Source organism: Rhincodon typus, chromosome 6 (genome assembly GCF_021869965.1).
Source record: "Rhincodon typus isolate 14 chromosome 6, sRhiTyp1.1, whole genome shotgun sequence".
Taxonomy (NCBI): domain Eukaryota; kingdom Metazoa; phylum Chordata; class Chondrichthyes; order Orectolobiformes; family Rhincodontidae; genus Rhincodon; species Rhincodon typus.
In genome coordinates this window covers 108147143-108168693 of record NC_063337.1, presented here as the reverse complement: position 1 = coordinate 108168693, position 21551 = coordinate 108147143, and the positions used below count along the sequence as shown (strand labels likewise).

At 39.1% G+C, this 21551-nt stretch overlaps 1 protein-coding gene across 3 annotated transcripts in view; it reads right to left on the bottom strand.

Annotated features, from left to right (window-relative positions):
• The window catches only part of LOC109911177 (progesterone receptor-like), a 292961-nt gene that overhangs the window by 11634 nt on the left and 259776 nt on the right, over positions 1 to 21551 (bottom strand). The window contains exon 8 of one of the 3 annotated variants that reach the window (XM_048598029.1): positions 1112 to 1178. The exons of 1 other annotated variant lie outside the window; for it this stretch is intronic. In XM_048598029.1, coding sequence (XP_048453986.1) covers positions 1112 to 1178 — 67 coding nt within the window. Of the gene's footprint in view, positions 1 to 1111; positions 1179 to 18282; positions 21094 to 21551 lie in introns of those variants that run through there. One more of the 3 variants, XM_048598030.1, reaches the window with a different exon arrangement.

The following is a 21551-nucleotide window of genomic DNA, read 5'->3' as shown; positions in this document are numbered from 1 at the left end:
ACTATCTCTGATTCAATTTACATGTTTGTGCTGTCTTGTGGAACAGTGGGGTTAGGTTATTGGAGCACTTTTCCCAAGTAAGTTGTAATAGTATCTACTTGCACCAACCTGACCTTGAGTGGATAGTCTACCTGATGTGAGGATAAGGCTGCTCACTTGCCATTAATGTTGAATTTTAATGACTGCACTGATGGAGTGCAGGTCTGACATTGAGTGTGCCGGATCTTGGTTTCCAAGGTGACAGCCAATTGCGCATGAAGACAGCCAGACACTCGTATGCAGGAACCAGCACGGAAATGATAATGACGGTAGACTTTGACCGTCATTTGATCCAGTTTATGGAGTGCCTCTGTTTTTCCTGAGCCCCTTTGTGTATGTCAACAAAGTGGCCAGTACCAAAACCAATCATCTTCTGCCTAGGCTGAGCATGTGTCTGGTCTCTGTCAGTGCCCTAGTGTTCTGGGGTGTTCCTTCATTGACCAGCTGCAGAGATGTAGCAGTGATGTTCTCGCAGGATTGTGCTCCTGAGTCAAATCTAGATAAAGAATTCTTTGATGGACAGTGCATGTGAAAGCCTTGCCATTACTTCCTCTGAGGGTTGAATGGCTTCTTCCTAAGAAGTGGAGGCAGAGCTAAGTATGAGCAATATGATATCTGGACTTCAGGGGTTAAGTTGTAAAGAGAGATTATTAAAATGAGGCCTATTTTCTCTAGAATTTAGAAGGTTAAGCTGTGATCTGATCAAAGTCTTCAAGATATTAACAGGAAAGAACAGGGTAGATAAAGATAAATTTTTTCGACTGGTTGGGAATTCTAGAACTAAGGGGCAGAGTCTGAGAATTAGGGCCAGACCATTCAGGAGAGATGTTTGGAAGCACTGCTACACACAAAGCGTGGGAGAGGTTTGGAACTCTCTTCCACAAATGGCAGTGGATACTGGATCAGTTGTTAATTTTAAATCTGAGGTAGATAAATTATTGTTAAGCAAAGGCATTAATAGGTATGGGCCAAAGAAAAACATCTGGAATTAGGCTACATCAGCCATGATTTCATTGAGTGGTGGGATAGGCTCAAGGGGCTGAATGGCCTGCTTCAGTTCCCATGTTCCTACATTCTCATGTTCCTGTGTTCCAGTGCTGGCCTCCTTTTCATTGCAGTTTGCTGGATTCCACTCCTACCTAAATAAGAGAAGAGAGGGAACTAGTTGTGAAAGAAGGTTATTTGTTCTGGATAAGAATAAATTATCACTGGCATTTTTAGGAGAGCAGTACAGCATAATGAAACTCATTTAGTTGGTTGCTGATGGAATACTTGTCATCTCCACATGGGCCGTGTCCCTCTTTTATCTCTACCTGCTGTGTTGTCTCCTGACATGGGAGGAGCGGGAGGAGCAGGAGGAGATGTTGTCTGAGAACAGTCTCAGCAGGGATAACTGTACCTGAACTCAAAACCGTGGAAAGACACTATTGGTCAATATGGCAAGATGGACCCACAAATGATTAGTACTAACACTGCCTTGTAGGCCCCTTATTTTCTTAGCTTTGCTGACTGTACTCAATCTTTAATATTTTGCAATACAGTACATTCAATTCACCATTAGTCAGCTAAATGAACAGGGAAATATGGAATTATAAAGAACTTATATTCACAAATCATGTGAGAATGTCAGTTCCATGATGAATATAGTCTGAATTAATTGACCAGATCTCTCTCCTCTTTGTTGATTGCATTACTGAAATTATTGACCTTTATATACTTTACGTTCTATTAGCTGACATTTGAAGGCTGATCCTGACTTTCTGATGTTCTTTGGCTGAATTCCATAAAGGTCTACTGAGCTGGTAATTTTCCAGATATGAATTCTGAGTGTTTTGCTGATTGACTAGTTATTGGCTGTTTCTTATCAATTCATGCCATCACTAACTGGCATATATCTATGTTTCAAACCTTTCAAAGTCTGTTTACAACCTTTCTAAGAACCTTTTTATCCCCTCTTGTTAACAATGCTTGCTTTACTATGAGAAAATTCACTAATATATCATCTCGCACTCCATGTTTGAGGAAAAGAAGCTGCTCCCCATTTGTGTCTGCTCCCAAAGTCTCAAAGTATGGTAAATGTTTTTTGGTAAGCTTGAGTATGAAGTAAACTTTTGGTAAAATCAATGCAGTCTCAACAGGTTTAGCAGCACCTCTGGAGAAAGAAACAAGCAACATTGCAAGCAGAAATTTCTGAAGAAGGGTCTAGACCTGAAACGTCAGCTTTCCTGCTCCTCTGATGCTGCTTGGTCTGCTGTGTTCATCCAGCTCTACACCTTGTTACCTCAGATTCTCCAGCATCGGCAGTTCCTACTATTTCTGTGTACAATTAGAATTTTTTGTTTTATTTCCAATTTCCAGTATCTGTAATATTTTGCTGCTGCATTCTGATTAACAGTTTTACTTGAAGGATAAATGCTGGCCAGAACAATTCTCCAGGTCATCTTTCTTTTCTCACTGGGTTTTGCATTAATCTGAATTGATATAAAAAATTTCAGTTTACCACCTCATTAGAAAGATGGGATATTGAATATTATTGCATTTCCTCAGTACTGCACTGAAGTGTCAAATTATGTTTGAAGCCTGCTGTGAAACTTTGGATTCCAAACCAATCATGCAACCACCATGGCATTACATGGATATCGATCAAGTTTGGAGTCAAAAGTATTGATCAAAGTCTAGGTTTTCACCATTGAAATAGATAGCACAAATTTCTCAGGTTATTAAATTCTTTAGTTTTATGATAACAAACAACACAAACACAATTATGTTGTACGAAAGATTGACTTGGACTGATAATCCTCACCTGTAGATTATCTTAATTCTAAATTATCAGCATGTTGTAAATGCATATGATTAAGAAAAATCATTCAAGGACTTAAAAGATTCTCCAGCTTTCTAATAGGATCTGGGAAGGATGCCCGAGACCAAATAAAACAAGTCCTTTCAACTTCTGGTATTTGACTAAAGACTAATTTCGATAAAGGTTTAGAAAGTTGGTTAAATCTAAGTGAAACGTGTCAGGCCATGATTATCTGTCATTGTTTTCTGAAAATGAACCCTATAATCTGTGGAAGACTAATTATGTGGACTATGGTTACTGCATTATTGAAGAAGAAACAAATAATGGTGTTGGCACTTTTGCTACCATTCAACAGCAAGACAAATTACAAAAGTATTTTTCAGAACTGGAGGCTGATGATTTGAACAGAGATAAAGGTTTCAGTAAGCTGTTAATTTTTGATGATAAGATATATCAAAAAGATGATTTACTAACTGCTCATGAAGTGTGATCAGGTTTTGACAAGTTTAGGAAGAGTGAAGGTAGTTCTGTAGGGGTATATATAGTGGAATACAGTATTTCATATAAAAGCCTACACAAACTCCAGCTGGAAATTCCACAATCTGTGTTTGCATTTAAGTATTACACTGTGCAAAAGGACTGAGCATAGACAGATTTGTAGTTTTTACAAGAGCTACACTTTTGGAAAGACAGCATCCCTTTCCACGTGATACAAATGGGACAGTCGTCCACATTACAGAGAATGGAAGACGCAATGTTAACGAGCTGGTGGGACTGTCAATATACAGTTTGCAGTCAAAAATATGGAAGAAGAATTTGTGCTGAAAGAAATGCGGGCAGAAATGTGTGATAGTGTAAATTTCAGAAATTTAATAACTATTCGTAGATTGCAAGAATCGGTAATGACTCTGCCTGGAATAAACTATTAAAGGACAAAGACAAACTTACACAGGAATTGAAAGTAATTAGCCACATTTGGGAGAAAGAGTCGAAGCTACATGAAAAAAAAACTGTTTTAACATCTGCTTGATAACTGTCTGCTTTATGCCACAGGGATAACTGCTTGCCAGGCAGAAGAATTTAAGGAAAGCTGTGTCTTCAAACAGATAGGCCAACGCCAATTGTAACAAGGAACAAGGAAGTGACTTCTCGTAAGAAGGCAAGCTGCAGACTCAATGGTTCCGGACAGTAATCAATATTTTGGATGGAAGAATCTAAAGGATCATTAATACTGTCACACTACAAAGCTGAGGATGGAAATATTGTACAAGAATCCAACACCAGAACAATTCATTAGCAGAACTTCAAAGAATAACACTGCTCAAGGATTGAATGTTGGACATTTCCAGAGACAAAGACTGTTGGTTGAAATCATAGCTAAATTCCACCATTAATCAGATAATAACCAAGTTGAGTTGCGAGGTTTAATTTGCTTATTTGAAGGGTTTTATTTTGGACACTGCATGCAATAAAGTCAATTTTTTTTGCAGTATTTGATTGTGAGATTTCTTAATAAGTAATAGAATTAAAGGTAGCCTTGTGGTGATTTACCCACAACAAATGACAATTTGACAAGCGAGGAGAACATGGGAATACACTAAAAGACTGAATCCCAGAAATTCCCAGGATGTGGTCAATTGATGTATTAGGTAGAATTCAAAATACCAAGTGCCATGAATTGTCCCAGACAGTATAATAGAGTTTTTGAAATGGAAGATTCTGAGGAAGGAGATGGAGATCTGAATCAAAGAGACAATATTGAAGTGATCAGATGAGGTTTAGGCCTGTGATAAGTATATTGGTGTCAGAATTCTTTTAGTAGACAATGGATATACATGACTACAGTGTGTGAAATAGAGCTGCTAAAATGCTGCCTAGACTCTGAGCAATAACAATTGGAACAAATTTGAGGAATTTGAGAGTTTCACCCATATCAGATTTGGGGATGATAACAGACTAAAATCTTTGAAAATCGCAGTCATTCCTTGTAATATAGTCAAAATTAATCATTTTATTAGCATGAATGTTGTGTTATACCGTTTTGAAATACCATTAAGTAGGCTATAGATGATGAAAACACAGATGAAAGTTGATACAGAAAATGACAAAGCTATTCAATGAGAAAAATCTGTGAAATTGTAATTTACACAATTGGGATACTACTGCATTTCTTGAATACAACGTAACATATCTACTAACTAAATTCAAATGTTCTTGACATTGGGGTCAGAAATTTAGAAGGGGAATAGCCAATTAGATTAAAAATGCATGGGCATTTAAAGTTTAAAAAAATGTCCATAAAGGATGTAGGGATAAGGGATAAAGAATACATTAAGTTTATGCAAGAAGTTGGTGACAACTGTGAGATTTGCAAGAAATATCAAAGGATGTCATCATGGCCCATAGCAAGTCTATCTTTAACAAGAGATTTCCGCAAAATATTGGATATGGATTTAAAGGTATTAAATTAAGAAAAGAATATCATTGTATGCTTTGTAAATTTGGCAATCAGATGTAGTTAGCTGACAATAATAGATAGGAAAGATCAGAAAGTATTTCTGAATACAGTAATAAGAGAGGAATTGGACTGGGACCACTGGCAAATTTTCTCATTTATGATGGGGCTTGTCATTGGACAGATGTGAGTATTATAAGTAGAGCAGGGAAGGATACAGGAAACTGTAACTCCCTCTCCCTATTTATTTCAGAATCCCTTTCCCCTCCCCCATTTCTGAAGAAGGGTCTAGACCTGAAACGTCAGCTTTTCTGCTCCTCTGATGCTGTTTGGCTGCTGTGTTCATCCAGCTCCACACTTTGTTATCTCTGAATATATAGGATGTTTGGTTTATGGATAGGGAATGTAAGGTGCAAGGATAGAAGGCAGAAAAACAACGTAAGCTCAGGTATGGCTCTAGGAGAGAACACATCTCTAGGAAGAAATTGCAAATTGTGGAAAGCAATTTGTTTAAAAGGAAGGTTTAAAAACAGAAAGAGTCTGGAAAGAGAGAGATCCCAAAGCTGGACAAGGTCAAGGGTATAGTAGGGATCAGAAAAGTAGCTCGTCTTATTGGCTATGAACACAATGGAAGATAGAATAATAAATGTTGCCAAATTGCAAGAATTGCAAAGCTGGAGCCAGATAGGGCTCAAGCAGCCCAATACACAGGGGGATATGGATGGATAACACAGTGTGGAGCCGGAGGAACACAACAGGCCAGGCAGCATCAGAGGAGCAGGATGTTTCAGGTCAGGACCCTTCTTCAGAAATGGGGGAGGAGAATGGGGCTCTGAAATAAACAGAGAGCGGGGGTGTCGGGCTAGGGAAGTTGGGTGGGATGGGATAGGTGAGTGCAGGTAGGTAGTGGTGGGGATTGGTCAGTGAGGTGGGAGGAGCAGATAGGTGAGAGAGAAGACGGACAGGTCAAGGAGGCAGGGATGAGAGGGGGGGCTGGTCTTAGGATGAGGTCGAGGGTGGGGAGATTGTGAAGCTTGTAAATTCCTCATTAAGATCATTGGGCTGCAGGATTCCCAGGTGGAATATGGGGCGCTGCTCCTCCAGTTTCCGGTTTGCATCGTTGTGGCACTGGAGGAGGCCCAGGATGGACATGTCATCCAGGGAGTGGGAGGGGGAGTTGAAGTGGTTCACGACTGGGAGGTGTCATTTGTCATGAGCTAAGCGTAGGTGCTCCACAAAGCGGTCTCCGAGCCTCCGTTTGGTTTCCCCGATGTAGAGGAGGCCACATTGGGAACAGCGGATACAATAGACCACATTAGCGGATGTGAACACCTGTTTAATGTGGAAGGTTTTTTTGGGGCCTGGATGAAGGTGAGGGAGGAAGTGTAGGGCTCGGTGTAGCACCTCCTGCGGTTGCAGGGAAAGGTGCTAGTGGGGAGTGTGGAACGGACAAGGGAGTCGCGGAGAGAGCAGTCCCTACAAAAGGCAGATAAGGGTGGGGAGGGAAATATATCCTTGGTAATGCGGTCAGATTGTAGGTGGCAGAAGTGGCGGAGAATGATGCGTTGAATCTGGAGGTTAATGGGGTGATACGTGAGGACAAGGGGAATTCTGTCTTTGTTTTTATTGCGGGGAGGGGGTGTGAGGGCTGAGGTGCGGGAAATGCGAGTGATGTGGTCAAGGGCGTTTTTGACCAATGAGGGGGGTAAGTTGCGGTCCTTGAAAAACGAGGACATCCGGGATGTTCGGGAGTGGAACGCTTCATCTCAGGAGCAGATGCAGCGGAGGCGGAGGAATTGGGAATAGGGGATCGCATTCTTGCAGGAAGGTGGGTGAGAGGAGGTGTATTCTAGGTAGCTCTGGGAGTCAGTGGCTTGAAATAGATATCAATTTTGAGGTGGTTACCAGAGATGGAGACAGAGAGGTCCAGGAAGGAGAGAGAGGTATCAGAGATGGTCCAGGTGAATTTGAGGTTGGGGTGGAAGGTGTTAGTAAAGTTTTTGAACTGTTCGAGCTCCTCGTGGGAGCACGAGACGGCGCCGATACAGTCATCGATGTAACGGAGGAAGAGGTGGGGGATGGGGCCAGTGTAGCTGCGGAAGAGGGATTATTCCACGTATCATACAAAGAGGCAGGCATAGCTTGGACCCATGCGGGTTCCCATGGCCACCCCCTTTGTTTGTAGGAAGTGGGAACCTTCCACATCAGACAGATGTTCACCTGCACATCTGCTAATGTGGTCTATTGTATCCGCTGTTCCCGATGTGGCCTCCTCTACATCGGCGAGACCAAGCGGAGGCTCGGAGACCACTTTGTAGAGCACCTACGCTCAGTTCACGACAAACGACAATACCTCCCAGTCGTGAACCACTTCAACTCCACCTCCCACTCCCTGGACGACATGTCCATCCTGGGCCTCCTCCAGTGTCACAACGATGCCACCTGCAAACTGGAGGAGCAGCACCTCATATTCCGCCTTGGGAGCCTACAGCCTGATGGTCTCAATGTGGACGTTACTAGCTTCAAAATCTCCCCAACCCCAGCCTTATCCTAAGACCAATCCTCCTTCTCATCCCCGCCTCCTTGACCTGTTCGTCTTCTCTCCCACCTATCCGCTGCTCCCAACTCACTGAGCAATTCCCCACCACTACCTATCTGCACTCACCTATCACCATCCCACCTACCTTCCCCAGTCCCAACCCTCCCCTCTCTATTTATTTCAGAGCTCCCTTCCCCTCCCCCATTTCTGAAGAAGGGTCCCAATCTGAAACATCAGCTTTCCTGCTCCTCTGATGTTGCCTGGCCTGTTGTGTTCCTCCAGCTCCACACATTGTTATCTCAGACTCCAGCATCAGCAGTCCTTACTATCTCTGGAATATGGATGGACATGTCTCCTGTTGGAGATAACAAAGCTAAAGCAAAGTTAATAATATAAGGCTTTGAAAGAAAAGCTGGGAAACCAAGAAATGAGTCGATTCACCTCTGGCAGGAAAGGTAATTTTGAAGACTTTCATGGTTTTGTTAACAACAATAATTTAAAATGTAGATGAACTGATATTTAAGCTGCATTTGTCCAAACCGATTGACTCAAAAGAATGTTTCTTCACCCTCCAAAACAGACACCAAATATAATGGAGACAGTCTAAGTTAAGTAAATGTCCATATATCCTAAATTACGACTGTACAGTTGGTTACTTTTCAATAAAGCCAGTTTTATTAAAATTGGAAGCAGTTGAGGCAGAAACTGTCATGTCACTATGAGGTCAATGTTTTTATAATTCTCTCACAGGATGTGATATTTCAGGCTGGCCAGTATTTATTGTCTCTCCATAACTGTCCTTGAGAAAGTGGAAGTAGTGAATTATCTTCATGAACCACTGCAGACCATCTGCTGTAAATAGACCTACAATGTCCTTAGGGAGGGAATTCCAGGATTTTGACTCAGCGGCACTGAGGGAACAGTGATATATTTCCAAGTCAGGATGTGAGTGGCTGCGAGGGGAACTTGTAGGAGGTGGTGTTCCCATATATCTGCTGCCCTTGTCATTCTAGATGTAAGTTCTTGTAGGTTTGGAAAGTGCTGTGTAAGGAGCCTTGATGGTGATTGCAGCTGTCACAGGCTGCTGTTACTAAGTGTCAGTGATGGAGGGAGTGAATGTTTGTGGATGTGGTGCCAATTAAGTGGATTGCTTTTCCCTGAATGGTGTTAAGTTTCTTCAGTGTTTTTGGAGCTGCACTCATCCAGGCAAGCGGGGAGTGTTCCATCACGCTCCTGACTTGTGCCTTGTAGATGGTGGACAGGCTTTGGAGAGTCAGGAGTTACCTGCCACAGTTTTCCTAGTCTCTGACCTGCTTTTGTAGTCACTGTGTTTATGTGCTATGTCCAGTTGAATTTGTGGTCAATGGTAACCCCGAGCTTGTTAATAGTGGAGGATTTGGTGATAGTTATGCCATTAAATATAAAAGGGTGATGATTAGATTGTCTCTTGTTGAAAATGACCATTGCCTGGCACCTGTGAGATGTGAATATTACTTGTTATTTTTCAGTCCAAACCTGGATTGAAAAGTAATATTCATACCTCACAGATGCCAGGCAATGACCATTAGGTCAAGAGTGAGGATGTTCACTGCTGACTGAACAATATTCAGCAGTATTCACAACTCAAAACAAACTCCAAAACACTGCAGATATTGGAAATCAGAAACAAAACCAGTAATGACTATTGTTCAGGTTTTGCTGCATTTGAACATAGACTGTTTCAGTATCTGAGGAGTTGTGAATGGTGTCAAACATTGTGTAGTCATCAGCAAACATCCCTACTTCTGACCTTGTGATGGATGGACGGTCATTGATGAAGCAGATGAAGATGATTGGGCAAAGGACACTACCTTGAGGAACTCCTGCAGAGTTGTACTGGAGCTGAGATGACTGATCTCCAATAACCACAACCATTTTCCTCCATGCCAGATATGACTCCAACCAGCAGAAATTTTGCCTCTGATACCCATTGATTCCAGTGTGACTGTAGGGCTCCTTCGCGTCACACTTGGCCAAATGCGGAATTGATGTCCTTTATGATACATGTGAATGATTTTAGTGAGATTGAAGCAGTGAATTTAAAAAGAACATTATCATAAATGGGCTTAAAGCCGAATTCAAAATTCAAATTCAAAATTTGGATGTCTGGGTTCAGGGGAAATTAGGTACATTGGGTTGGATATCAGGCAGAATGAATCAAGTCTTTTTTGTCTCAGAAATCTTACTGGGAAAATGTTAGGCACATTGCTGTTAGTCAAAGTAGGGCCTGACAAAGATGTCTTCCAAGACTGAAATGGAAGAAATGTCAAGTCTGAGTGGACAGCTGAATTGGTTGGACATTCAAACAATGTTAGTTGCCTGTTTTTTCATCTTCAAATTGAGTACGATTGTTTAAAAATAAATCCCAAGGTGGTAGCTATTTTTTGGGTGAACAAAAAGTTGAAAAAGATTAAAATGGAAATGTCAAAATGCAAACTTTCATCATTAGATGTCATGTAAAATATATTATGATTAGTGATGATTCTTGTAAAAATCTGCATGTTCTCAAGTGCATGGAGGGTTAACATTCTTTGGGAGAGGGAAGTAAATGTTGCTCTTTAGCTGGAAAGATAAAATGATCTGGAGCCCGGTCTACATGTGACTCCAGACCCAGTGGTTGTCTCTTAACTACCATCTGAAATGGCTGAGTAAGCTATTCAATTCCTGTGTAATTAGAGAGTGTAATAGTGACAAATGCTAGCCTTGCTAGAGCTGCCTACATCACCTGAAAGAATTTTTTAAAAGTATCTCAATGACAAAAACTTTTGCTGTTGTTGGTGTAGTGGATATAACATTTTCTTTTAGTGAAAATATTAGAAGAAATCTTAAAAAGGGATTCAGTAACAATGGTGCTTGTAATTAAAGAATATTGATAGGTTTCGGTGAATACGCCGATGTGTCAGTTAGAACATTTGGGGTGAAATCCACAATCCAGAACCAGGAATCATAGTTTGAGGATAAGGGGTAAACCTTTTAGGAATGAGATGAAGAGAAATGCCTTCACCCAGAGAGTTGTGATCCTGTCGAATTCACTTCTGCAGAAAGTGGCTGAGGCCAAAACATTGTGTTTTCGCAAAGGAGGAAGATATAGCTCTTGTGGCTAAAGGGATCAAGGGGTATAATAGGAGGGCAGGATTAGGATATTGAACTTGATGATCAACCATGATCATACTGAATAGCAGCGCAGACTTGAGTGGTTGAATGGCCTTTTCCTGCTCATTTCTTCTGTTTCTCTGTGAGTTCTTCTTGGGTAATCCCTTGATGTTAACAACTACTTCTTTTCTAGTGTCCTGGGTCCTGAGGTGATTTACCAGTCCAATGTCAGGAGTTGACTCTACATGCTCAAGACAGATGCATAAATGTCTTCATTGCCGACACATTATCAGTGAAGGTGTAAGAGTTGTCAGATTAATAGAGGTAAGCTGTTATAAAAGCAGTGGCCTCACAAAGTAATTGGCAAAGAATGGATTAGATAATTGTACATTTCTTTTATAGTAAGGTGACCACTTTTTTCTTTGGTGAATCAGGAATAGGGCATAAATTAATCTCTGGCTAAAGTGTGTGTGTGCTGTTCATATATTGACAAAACAGCAAAATTTCAGAATGTCTTGATGATGCATCAGGGTAGTGGACAACATGGGTTAATCGACAGTGATTCTAGTAGTTTGATGCACATGAAAAGACTAAAAACAGGAGGACAACTTCAGTGATGAGAACAGAACTGACTTATGCCCAGTCAATTTGTACTGCAAGTTGGTATACAAAGAGGATCAGCTGAAAACCACTGCTTTCAATAAGTATTATTGGTTTTGTACTTGTTATGATAGAGATCATACATTCTATGAAACTTGTGAAATTATTTGTAATTGGAACAGATCTTGTCACTAATCAGGATCATTAAACTTTAGATGGGTCTCTCAAATCTATTTCGAAGACATGGGACTAGAAATAGACTTTTTAGCCCATCAAATCTGATCTGCCATTCAATGAGATCATGGCGGATCTGAATGGTCAACTTTATTTCCGTGTCTTTTCCCAATAAACCTTACTGATTCAAAATCTGTCTATCTCAGCCTTGAGTATACTTGACAATCCATCTCAACAGTCCTCTATGATAAAGAATTCCAAATTTACTACCATTTGAGAACAGAAATTCCTTCTCATTTCTGCCTTAAATTGGCAGCCCATTATTCTGAGATTATGCCCTCTGGTCCTGGACTGTCTCACATGGGGAAACAAACTTATCCTAAGTCCCCTAAGAATATTGTATGCTTCAGTAAGTCAATTCATTCTTCTTAACTTCCAATAAGTACAGCCCAACCTATTCAAAATTTTCTCATAAGACAGTTCCTCCAGACCTGAGATTACCTAGTGAACCTTCTTTGGAGTGCCTCCAAAGACAGTATATCTCTCATTAGATAAAGTGCCCCAAAACTATTAATCATTTTCCAGCTGTGGTCTGACCCCTCATCAGAACTCTGATGAAGTTTCCTGACCCAAAACATCAACTTTCCTGCTCCTCTGATGCTGCCTAACCTGCTGTGTTCCTCCAGCTCCATACTGTTTTGACTCTGACTCCACCATCTGCAGTTCTTGCTATCTGTGTGGTCTTATGAGTGCCTTGCATATTCTGAACAAGAATTCCCTATTATTCTGTTTCGTTCCCTTTGAAATAAAGACCATTATTCCATTTGTCTTCTCTATTACTTCCTGAACTTGGATGCTAGCTTTTTGTGGCTTATGCACAAGGGCTCCCAAATCCCTTCATAGTGCAGCTTTCTGCAGTCTTATTCTATTTAAATAATATTCAGCTCCTCTGCTCATCCTTCCACATTGCATAACCATCTATTTTTCTACACCATATTCCATCTGCCAAGTTTTGTGCACTTGTTTAATCTGCTTCTGTCTCAGTATAACTATGGTTGTGCACAATGAAGGATATTCTCAGTGGGGAGCCACCATTTTACCCCCATAGGACTGTGTGGCGATCATTCCTACCAGTACTGACCATATTGGTTATGGCGTGGTCAAGTAGTTTTTTTTTTACTATTATGGTTCTCTTACTGCCTTTCATTGGCCCAATGAAAATACCTTTTATTGACCCAGCCCAACTGTAGATTCTGTTCATCCTCACCACTTGCTTTCCCAACTATTTTTGTGTCATTCATTAACTTGGCTCTAGTACATTCACTTCCCTCAGCCAAGTCATTAATATGGATTGTAAACATTGACATAACGATGTACAAAATTATGAGGGGCATAGATTGGGTAGACAGGAAGAAAATGGTTCCCTTGATGGAGGGATCAATGACCAGGAGGTATAGTTTTAAGGTAAAGGGGCAGAAGGTTTAGAAGATGTGAGGAAAACTTTTTATGGGAATCTGTAACTTACTGCCTGTAAGGGTGATAGAGGCAGAAACCCTCCTAACATTTAAGAAGTATTGCAATGCCAAGGTCAAGTGCTGGAAAATGAAATTAGAATAGTTAGTTTTGACCAACATGGACACAATGGGCTGAAGGGCTATTTTTTCTGTGCTGTAGATCTCTATGACTGTAATTATGGCCTCAGCACTGATTCCTCTGACACTCCATCAGTTACAAGTTGCACCTCTTATCTGACTTTGTCTTCTATCAGTTAGCCAATCGTCTATCCATGGCCACATTCACCGAATTGTATCCCTCTGACTGCGTTGCAGACGAAACCATCACCATTCTTGGGAATGTCCTGTCCCACTGGCAGGGCAGACTCTCCAGATGTGATTGTGCAGTGGTGGTGTACAGTTAGAATAGAGTCTTTCTGGAATTATCAACATTGACTCTGGACCCTATGAAGCCTCATGGCAACAAGTTAGGGCAAGGAAACCTCTTGCTAAGACTGATGTATTTCTCCATGCTGAACACTAGTTGAAAGAAGCACTGAGGTTGAGAAAGACACAGATTGTATCCAGCATGGGGAAACATCATAGAACATAGAACATAGAACATTACAGCGCAGTACAGGCCCTTCGGCCCTCGATGTTGCACCGACCTGTGAAACCAATCTGAAGCCCTTCTAACCTAAACTATTCCATTATCATCCATATGTTTATCCAATGACCATTTAAATGCCCTTAAAGTTGGCGAGTCTACTACTTTTGCAGGCAAGGCATTCCACGCCCTTACTACTCTCTGAGTAAAGAACCTACCTCTGACATCTGTCCTATATCTATCACCCCTCAATTTAAAGCTATGTCCCCTCGTGCTAGCCACCACCATCCGAGGAAAAAGGCTCCCACTGTCCACCCTATCTAATCCTCTGATCATCTTGTACGTTTCTATTAAGTCAAATACTAAGAGAAGCATGGTATCACAACTACGGCCCAAATGGCTTAAAGGACATAGTTGCTGGACTAAGCCAATGAAAGACAGTGATAGTGAACAAACTACTTGACCACATCATGACTAATATGGTCAGTATTTGGTAGGAGTGATTACCACACAGTCTATGAGGGTAAAGTGGTGGCTTTGCACTCAGGATATCCTTCATTGCATGGGGTGCACAACCACAGTTATACTGAGATATTGAAATGCTCATATCAGTATGCAGCAAGACCTGGACAATATCCAGGCTTGAACGGATATATGGCAAACATTTGCATCACGTTGGTGCCATGTATTGACTATCTCCCTTTTGACATTCAAATGTACTACTATTGCTGAAATCCCCCAGTCATGCTGTTCCTATTGACCAGAAACTGAGCTAGACCAGCCATATATAAGAGCATGTTGGAAGCTGGAAATTCTGTGATGCTTAAGTTACTTCTGGCTTCCCCAAGCTCAATCCAGCATCTATAATGCATGTGTCAGGCATGTGACAGAATGCTCTCCACTTTCCCGGCTAAGTGAGGCTCTGATGACACTCAAGAAATTCAACATCATCTCAGAGAAAGTAGCCTGCTTGTTTGGCACACCATCCACTACCATAAATATTCACTCCCTCTCCTGTGATTGCATGGCGTGTACCAAATATTAGGTGCACTTCAGCAATTTACCAAACTAATTTAACAGAATCTCCCAGACCCAAAATCTCTGACAGCTGGAATGACAATGGCAATGGAAATACCATCATTTACAAGTTGCCATCCAGGCCTGTTTCTTTGCACTCGTTGTGACAAAATCCTGGAACTCCCTTCCAGACCACATGAACTAGAGCATTTCAAGAAAACATCTCACCACTTTCTTAAGGGCCATCATGAATGGACATGAAATGTCAGCCTTTCCAGTGATGCCCACATTTTTTCTCAACTTTTCATAAAGAACAGTTATCATTGCACTCCAAAACCAATGCATGGTTTGAGAAACATGACCCCAATCTTTATTTATTTCTGTAATGGTTTATTTTATTGTATGAAGATATTTTGCTTCTGTTAATGATACGACAAATACTTTATCCTACAATTGAAAAGAATACATTTAAACAAACACACCACTTGCAAGTGTCACTTCTCCCATGTCAGCTGTTTATTAGTGATGTTGAAATATGTTTTCCTAGAGTTTATTTACTATAATAATGCTTTATTATCTTTTTTCATGAAGTTGGCGTGTACTCAGATTGATTTTGTTCAGAGAATGTAATATGTTCCAGGTTATGTAATATGTGTAAGCATATAATTTTTCATTCTATGAAGTAATATAGTTTATTCAATATGTAGATTGACAACAGGCTCAGGATAATTCTAGATATATGGATTTAGATTGAAATTGTATCTGCATGGCTCAGTAGTGACACTTTTGCTGCTGACACAGAGATTATGGGTTGAAGCCTTACTCCAGGTCTAAGCACACAATCCAGGTTAACATAGAAACATAGAAACAGAGAGGATAGGAGCAGGAGGAGGCCATTCAGCCCTTCGAGCCTGCTCCGCCATTCTTCACGATCATGGCTGATCATCCAACTCAACAGCCTAATCCTGCTTTCTCCCCATAACCTTTGATCCCATTTGCCCCAGTTGCTGTAGCTATTCACCTCTGGACTACATTCAATGTTTTGGCATCAACTACTTCCTGTGGTAATGAATTCCAAAGGCTCACCACTCTTTGGGTGAAGAAATGTCTCCTCATCTCCATCCTAAATCATCCACCCCGAATCCTTATACTTTGACTGCTGGTTCAGGACACACCCACCATCAGGAACATCCTCCCTACATCTACCCTAATGATCCCTGTTAGAATTTTATAAGTCTCTATCAGAAACCCCTCTCATTTGTCTGAACTCAAGTGAAAAAAATCCGAACCTATTCAATCTCTCCTCATATGTCAGACCTGCCATCCCCGGAATCAGCCTGGTAAACCTTTGCTGCACTCCTTCGAGAGCAACAGCATCCTTCTTCAGAAAAGGAGACCAAAACTGCACACAATATTCCAGATGTGGTCTCACCAAGGCCCTGTATAACTGCAACAACACATCCCTGCTACTGTACTCGAAACCTCTCGCAGTGAAGGCCAACATAACATTTACCTTCTTTACCACCTGCTGCACCTGCATGCTTATCTTCAGTGACTGGTGCACAAGGACACCCAGGTCCCTCTGCACACTCCCCTCTCCCAATTTACAGCCATTCAGTTAGTAATCTGCCTTCTTGTTTTTGCTTCTGAAGTGAATAACCTCACATTTGTCCAAATTATCCTGCATCTGCCATTGATCTGCTCACTCACCCAACCTGTCGAGATCATGCTGAAGGATCTCTGTATCCTCGTCACAGTCCACCCTCCCATCTAACTTGGTGTCATCTACAAACTTGGAGATGTTATATTTTGTTCCTTCATCCAATCATTAATATATATTGTGAATAGCTGGGGTCCCAGCACCGATCCCTGTGCACCCCACTAGTTACTGCCTGCCAATTTGAAACATACCCATTAATTCCTACTCTTTCTTTCCTCTCTGCCAATAAGTTTCCTATCCATCTCAATACACTTCCCTCAATCCCATGCGCTTTAATATTGCACAATAATCTCTTATGTGCGACCCTATCAAACGCTTTTTGAAAGTCCAAATATACCACATTGACTGGTTAGTGTAGATTACTAGTGTAGTACTGAGAGATGTTACATAGTTTGAGGTGTTAACATTCTTAGATGGATTGTTAAACCAAAACACTATATGGCTGTTCAATCATTTTTTTTCAAAATAGAAGGGTTTCCCAATGTTCTGGACAACAATATCAAACCAGATTAATTGGTGATTCATCTCAATGCTTTTTGTTTTGGTTTGCTCTGTAAAAACTGTGACCACACTTCTTTAGCCAATGAATTACATCTGGAGATATACTGAGGACATCATAAATATTATGCAAGTATAAATTCTTCATTTCTTTGGATGTGAGGGTGGGGCTGATATTGGGCACAAAGCATCAGCACAAAGAAATAAGACATTAATTTTTACTAATGATCTATTGTGAACTGTTGAATATTTGGTTCCCCTACTCCTCCAGATACAACTGAATTGCCAATAACTGTAGAATCAACTTTGCTGACTTATTCATAACTAACAACATGCATCTTGTGTTTTCTTCAAATGTGTGTGGCCCATGTCGCTTCTCTGTCATACTGTTCTCAATTAGCATTATTCAGCATATAAGCAAACTACAGTAACTTCTTTGAGAAGAATTTGTTTGTATGATTTTGAGCAAACTATTAATTTGAACATTCCAGTTCTTCTGGTGAATAATGGCTACATCTAAGCACTGTTTTTACTTACTGACCTCCTGAATGGCCTTACTAGTTTATTAAACACTGCATTAGTATCAAAGTAATTAGTAAAAAGCTAGATTTATTTTACTTTTACTGACATACTGCAGAACTGATTGGTTCAAACTTGACCATTAAAAGAATTCTTGGATTCCGAAACTAAGACCATTAACCGTCTAGATGATCCTTACATTTAAAGAATGGGTTTTGGAATTACTGAAAATGTTGCAACACTTTTTGGCAAAGATTTAAAATGTAAGCATTGAATTCGAAAGTACAGGGAATCCTTGATTTATAATGTCTGCAGTACGAATGTTCATAAATATGACAGCGATCCCATACTCGGGTTGGAGGTGGGGGTGGTATTTTTAAGAATCCAATGAATGAACATTTCTTGTACTTACAAATGGCTGCTTTATATCATGCTGCATTTTGTTCCAACTTGTGAACAAACTGACTTAGGAACAGACAACAGAACAGAACCTGTTCCCAACCTGGATGTTGCCTGTAAACATTTTCCCCTTGTGTGTTGAAAAAAACAAGCTATAGTTTTCCTCTCCAAACACACCATTATTTTGCCGTATGCTCGAGTTGTCATTGAGTGCAAGTGATAATATAATGCTCAATCAAGAGGTTTGGCAGAGTTAAGACTGACAAAATAAACAGACTCACAAAACACTCTTCAGGTTTTGATTTCTGTTTTCATTTTAGAGCCAGACAAACACTAAACAGAGACTTTAATCTTTAAAACCTGTCAACTTTACATTTAGCAAGCAGTCGTACTGTTGCTCCATACAAAACAACTACAAACTGACAGGTATGTACAAAAATCAACAAATAAACAATTTCAGGATGCCAAAAAGTATTAATCAAATGCATATGATACAGTTAATGAAGACAAAACTTCCATTAAATAGAATACTGCTACATGCAACTTGCTGAAAATTGTTGTTTGATTAAAGGTGACCATTGCTAACAATATAAGTTTCATGAAAAAGCAATGACTAACAAATGTCATTTGCTGAATTTTTAAATGTGTCAGAACAGCCTGGATTTGAGTTACAGCACGCAGTAAAATAGCACTATTAAAGTCAAATGAGCAGCTGGGTGGATAATGTAAATGAAATTTTGGCAATGATTCAGTTCAGAGACATAATAGCCAGTATAAATTTACAATCTGCATTAACCATGCTTTAAAAATGTGTGCACCTGATAATACCAACACTGCAAACATTTACACTTCAATGGGTAAAATGCCTTTCATCAAAATATTGCAGGCGCTCACAATGATGAGACAATAGTGCTGGAAAATGGATTGTCTTCTGTTCTGTATATGTACTATATATCAAGTGAAGTATAATACAGGAATAATGAAGAGCTGAAATTATAGTCATGAAGATGTCAATATTACAATTTTAATAATGTTTTCACCTCTATCTGTCAGATTCTGTAATGATTATGAATTGTATCCCAAAAGGATTTAGGAAAGAGATTTATGATCTACATTTGTTACTCTTTTGAGGACCAATTGTTGGGATGTTAACTTAAAATGCAAATTTATTATTTTATTCCTGTTGTGGTTGAAATCGTACAAAAAAAAAGACATTTGATTGGGTCAACTCTATCCTAGGTCCAGCACATTATCTCAACCATAACACTAAAATGGTACAATGAAAAGTATCATAGCATTACAAATAGATTCACTAGAGTATAAGAATGATTATCTGTTTTATTGCAAATAATGTTATGAAATTGGCATACACAGATTGTATTTTTACATTGATCAGATCAAAATTATAAGATAAAAATGATTTAATAAAGAATTCTAAGGGAAAGGAACACTTTTTGAATTGCAAAGTGGATGATTAAACTGATATAAATGCTAATAATCACTGATTTAGTTAACTGTGGGAACAATTTCAGCTACATTCCTATATCCTGTAGAATCACAGAAATGCTTATGCTTTCATGTCAGATTCACCAATTTTAGTGCAACAGTGTCACAGCAGATTCCTTGTCACCATTGCATGCAAAAGCTTATTTATAAATATGATTGCATTCAAGTATCATGTTACTTACCCCATAGCATTTTTGGATAAATGAGGGAGCCATATTTACTAAGTAAAAATATTAATTATTTACAAGTTCTCTACACGAAATAAGTATTTTGAAATTGCAACTATTTAAAATGTGTCTGTAAAGGGATAAAAATTTCCATTCACACATTACATTTTGATAGTTGAGATGTAATATTCTGCTAAAAGAAAACATCTTCAATATCTTTGTCTTGTGCTGAATAATATTAAATTTTCAGTTTTTCTTTGCTGAGGATTTACTGAGATTAGATACGCCCATTTCACACTAACATCAATTTGAACTCTTTATAGGTGTTAAATTAGAGGAGTCAAAATCTTCCTTGTAGAATAACCAATCAATTTTGCTAATTATATGGCAGATGGAGCAAAATATATAATGAATTATGATTTTGCTGAATCTAGTGTCCAGTCAAAATAATGCTCCATTGTCTGATGGCACTACTTTTTATTCTACATCATAAGTTGTAATGTTAAATATTTCTGTTATTTAGAAACCTTCTGTGATATTAAATGAACCAAGCTAAAAGATTTTTTAAAAAATTGGTCAAGTAAAGAAATACCATTTTTAAATATAGTTCAATTTTAAAATTAACAAAAAATACTGGCTAAAACATTGTAAATTCAAGGATGGTACCAGATATTTTTGTCATTAAACTTATGATATCATTATAAATTCTTTTGCCAACACTAAAAAGTTTTGAATTCATATTAACATTTTTGTTTTTTGTGCAAGAAAAATACAGACATGGAATATGTTTATGAATTTACGTATACTTTTGGATTCCTACAATTTTTCCATTTTAGTTTTCAAGTGTTTGTCATCTTGGTTACAGTTAAGCCCATTTCTTTTGAAGTAATTGGCAGGTCAGGAAATAGTTTGGTCAAATAATTAAATGGCAATTCATTTTATTTTCCTTTTCAGGTTGGTTTAAGAAATTTCAATTACTGGTACTTAAAAGAATGGATTCAAACTCTCACATCTGTTTAGTTACTGTTTTCAAAATATGTGAACTTAACTTATATTTAATTGTGGAAAATGGTTTCATTTTATAAAAATAGGGATTTATGACTGGGGGAAAAAGTACCTGTGCAGTGCCTATAATTCACTAAAATTGTAGGCATGATTTTCTGAAGTTGTTTTCTAAAATGTAAAAGCCAATAATGCACCATCAACAGTTCCATGCACCCCTAAGGTATTTCCCAGGTTTCTACAGTTAAGGTGTTATTAAACAATTAAAACTTGTGTCTTAGCAGAAAAAGTCATCATTTTATGACTAGTTATGGTATTGTTGAACCATTGATCTTGTAATATGAATCCGTGCAGGGTCTGCAATTCTGGTGACTTGTTCACTTTCCTAGCGTGGTGTGCAGTTTGTATCTGTCATACACCCAAAGGCTTTGTTATTGAGGGAATAAAGAAGTGCAGGGTTAGATAAGTTGGTAATCAATGTCTATGTAATTGGTCAAATAACCTATTACCTTTTGGCCTCATATTTAAGAGCAATAACGATAACAATGATCAAACACTGTCACATTCCTTTCCTACGGCATTAAGTCTAAAAATTTTCATAATATCTATAAAATGTAAAGCTGCATGATCCCACAATTTTCTTTATTTTTTTTTTATTTTTCAAAATTAAAAGTGTGACCAGAAATAGTGAACAAACATAGTACATGAATGAAACCAGAGACAGCATAAATTGTCATTGTGGTATCGTCTACATTTCAGTTTCTTTAGTTCAATACTTTTACTTATGCCTATATCTTTGCATATAATTCAAATATGTTTCACCAAATAAATATTAACATTCAAAAATATTCTCTGATTACACAACTACAGTATTGTAAAATTTG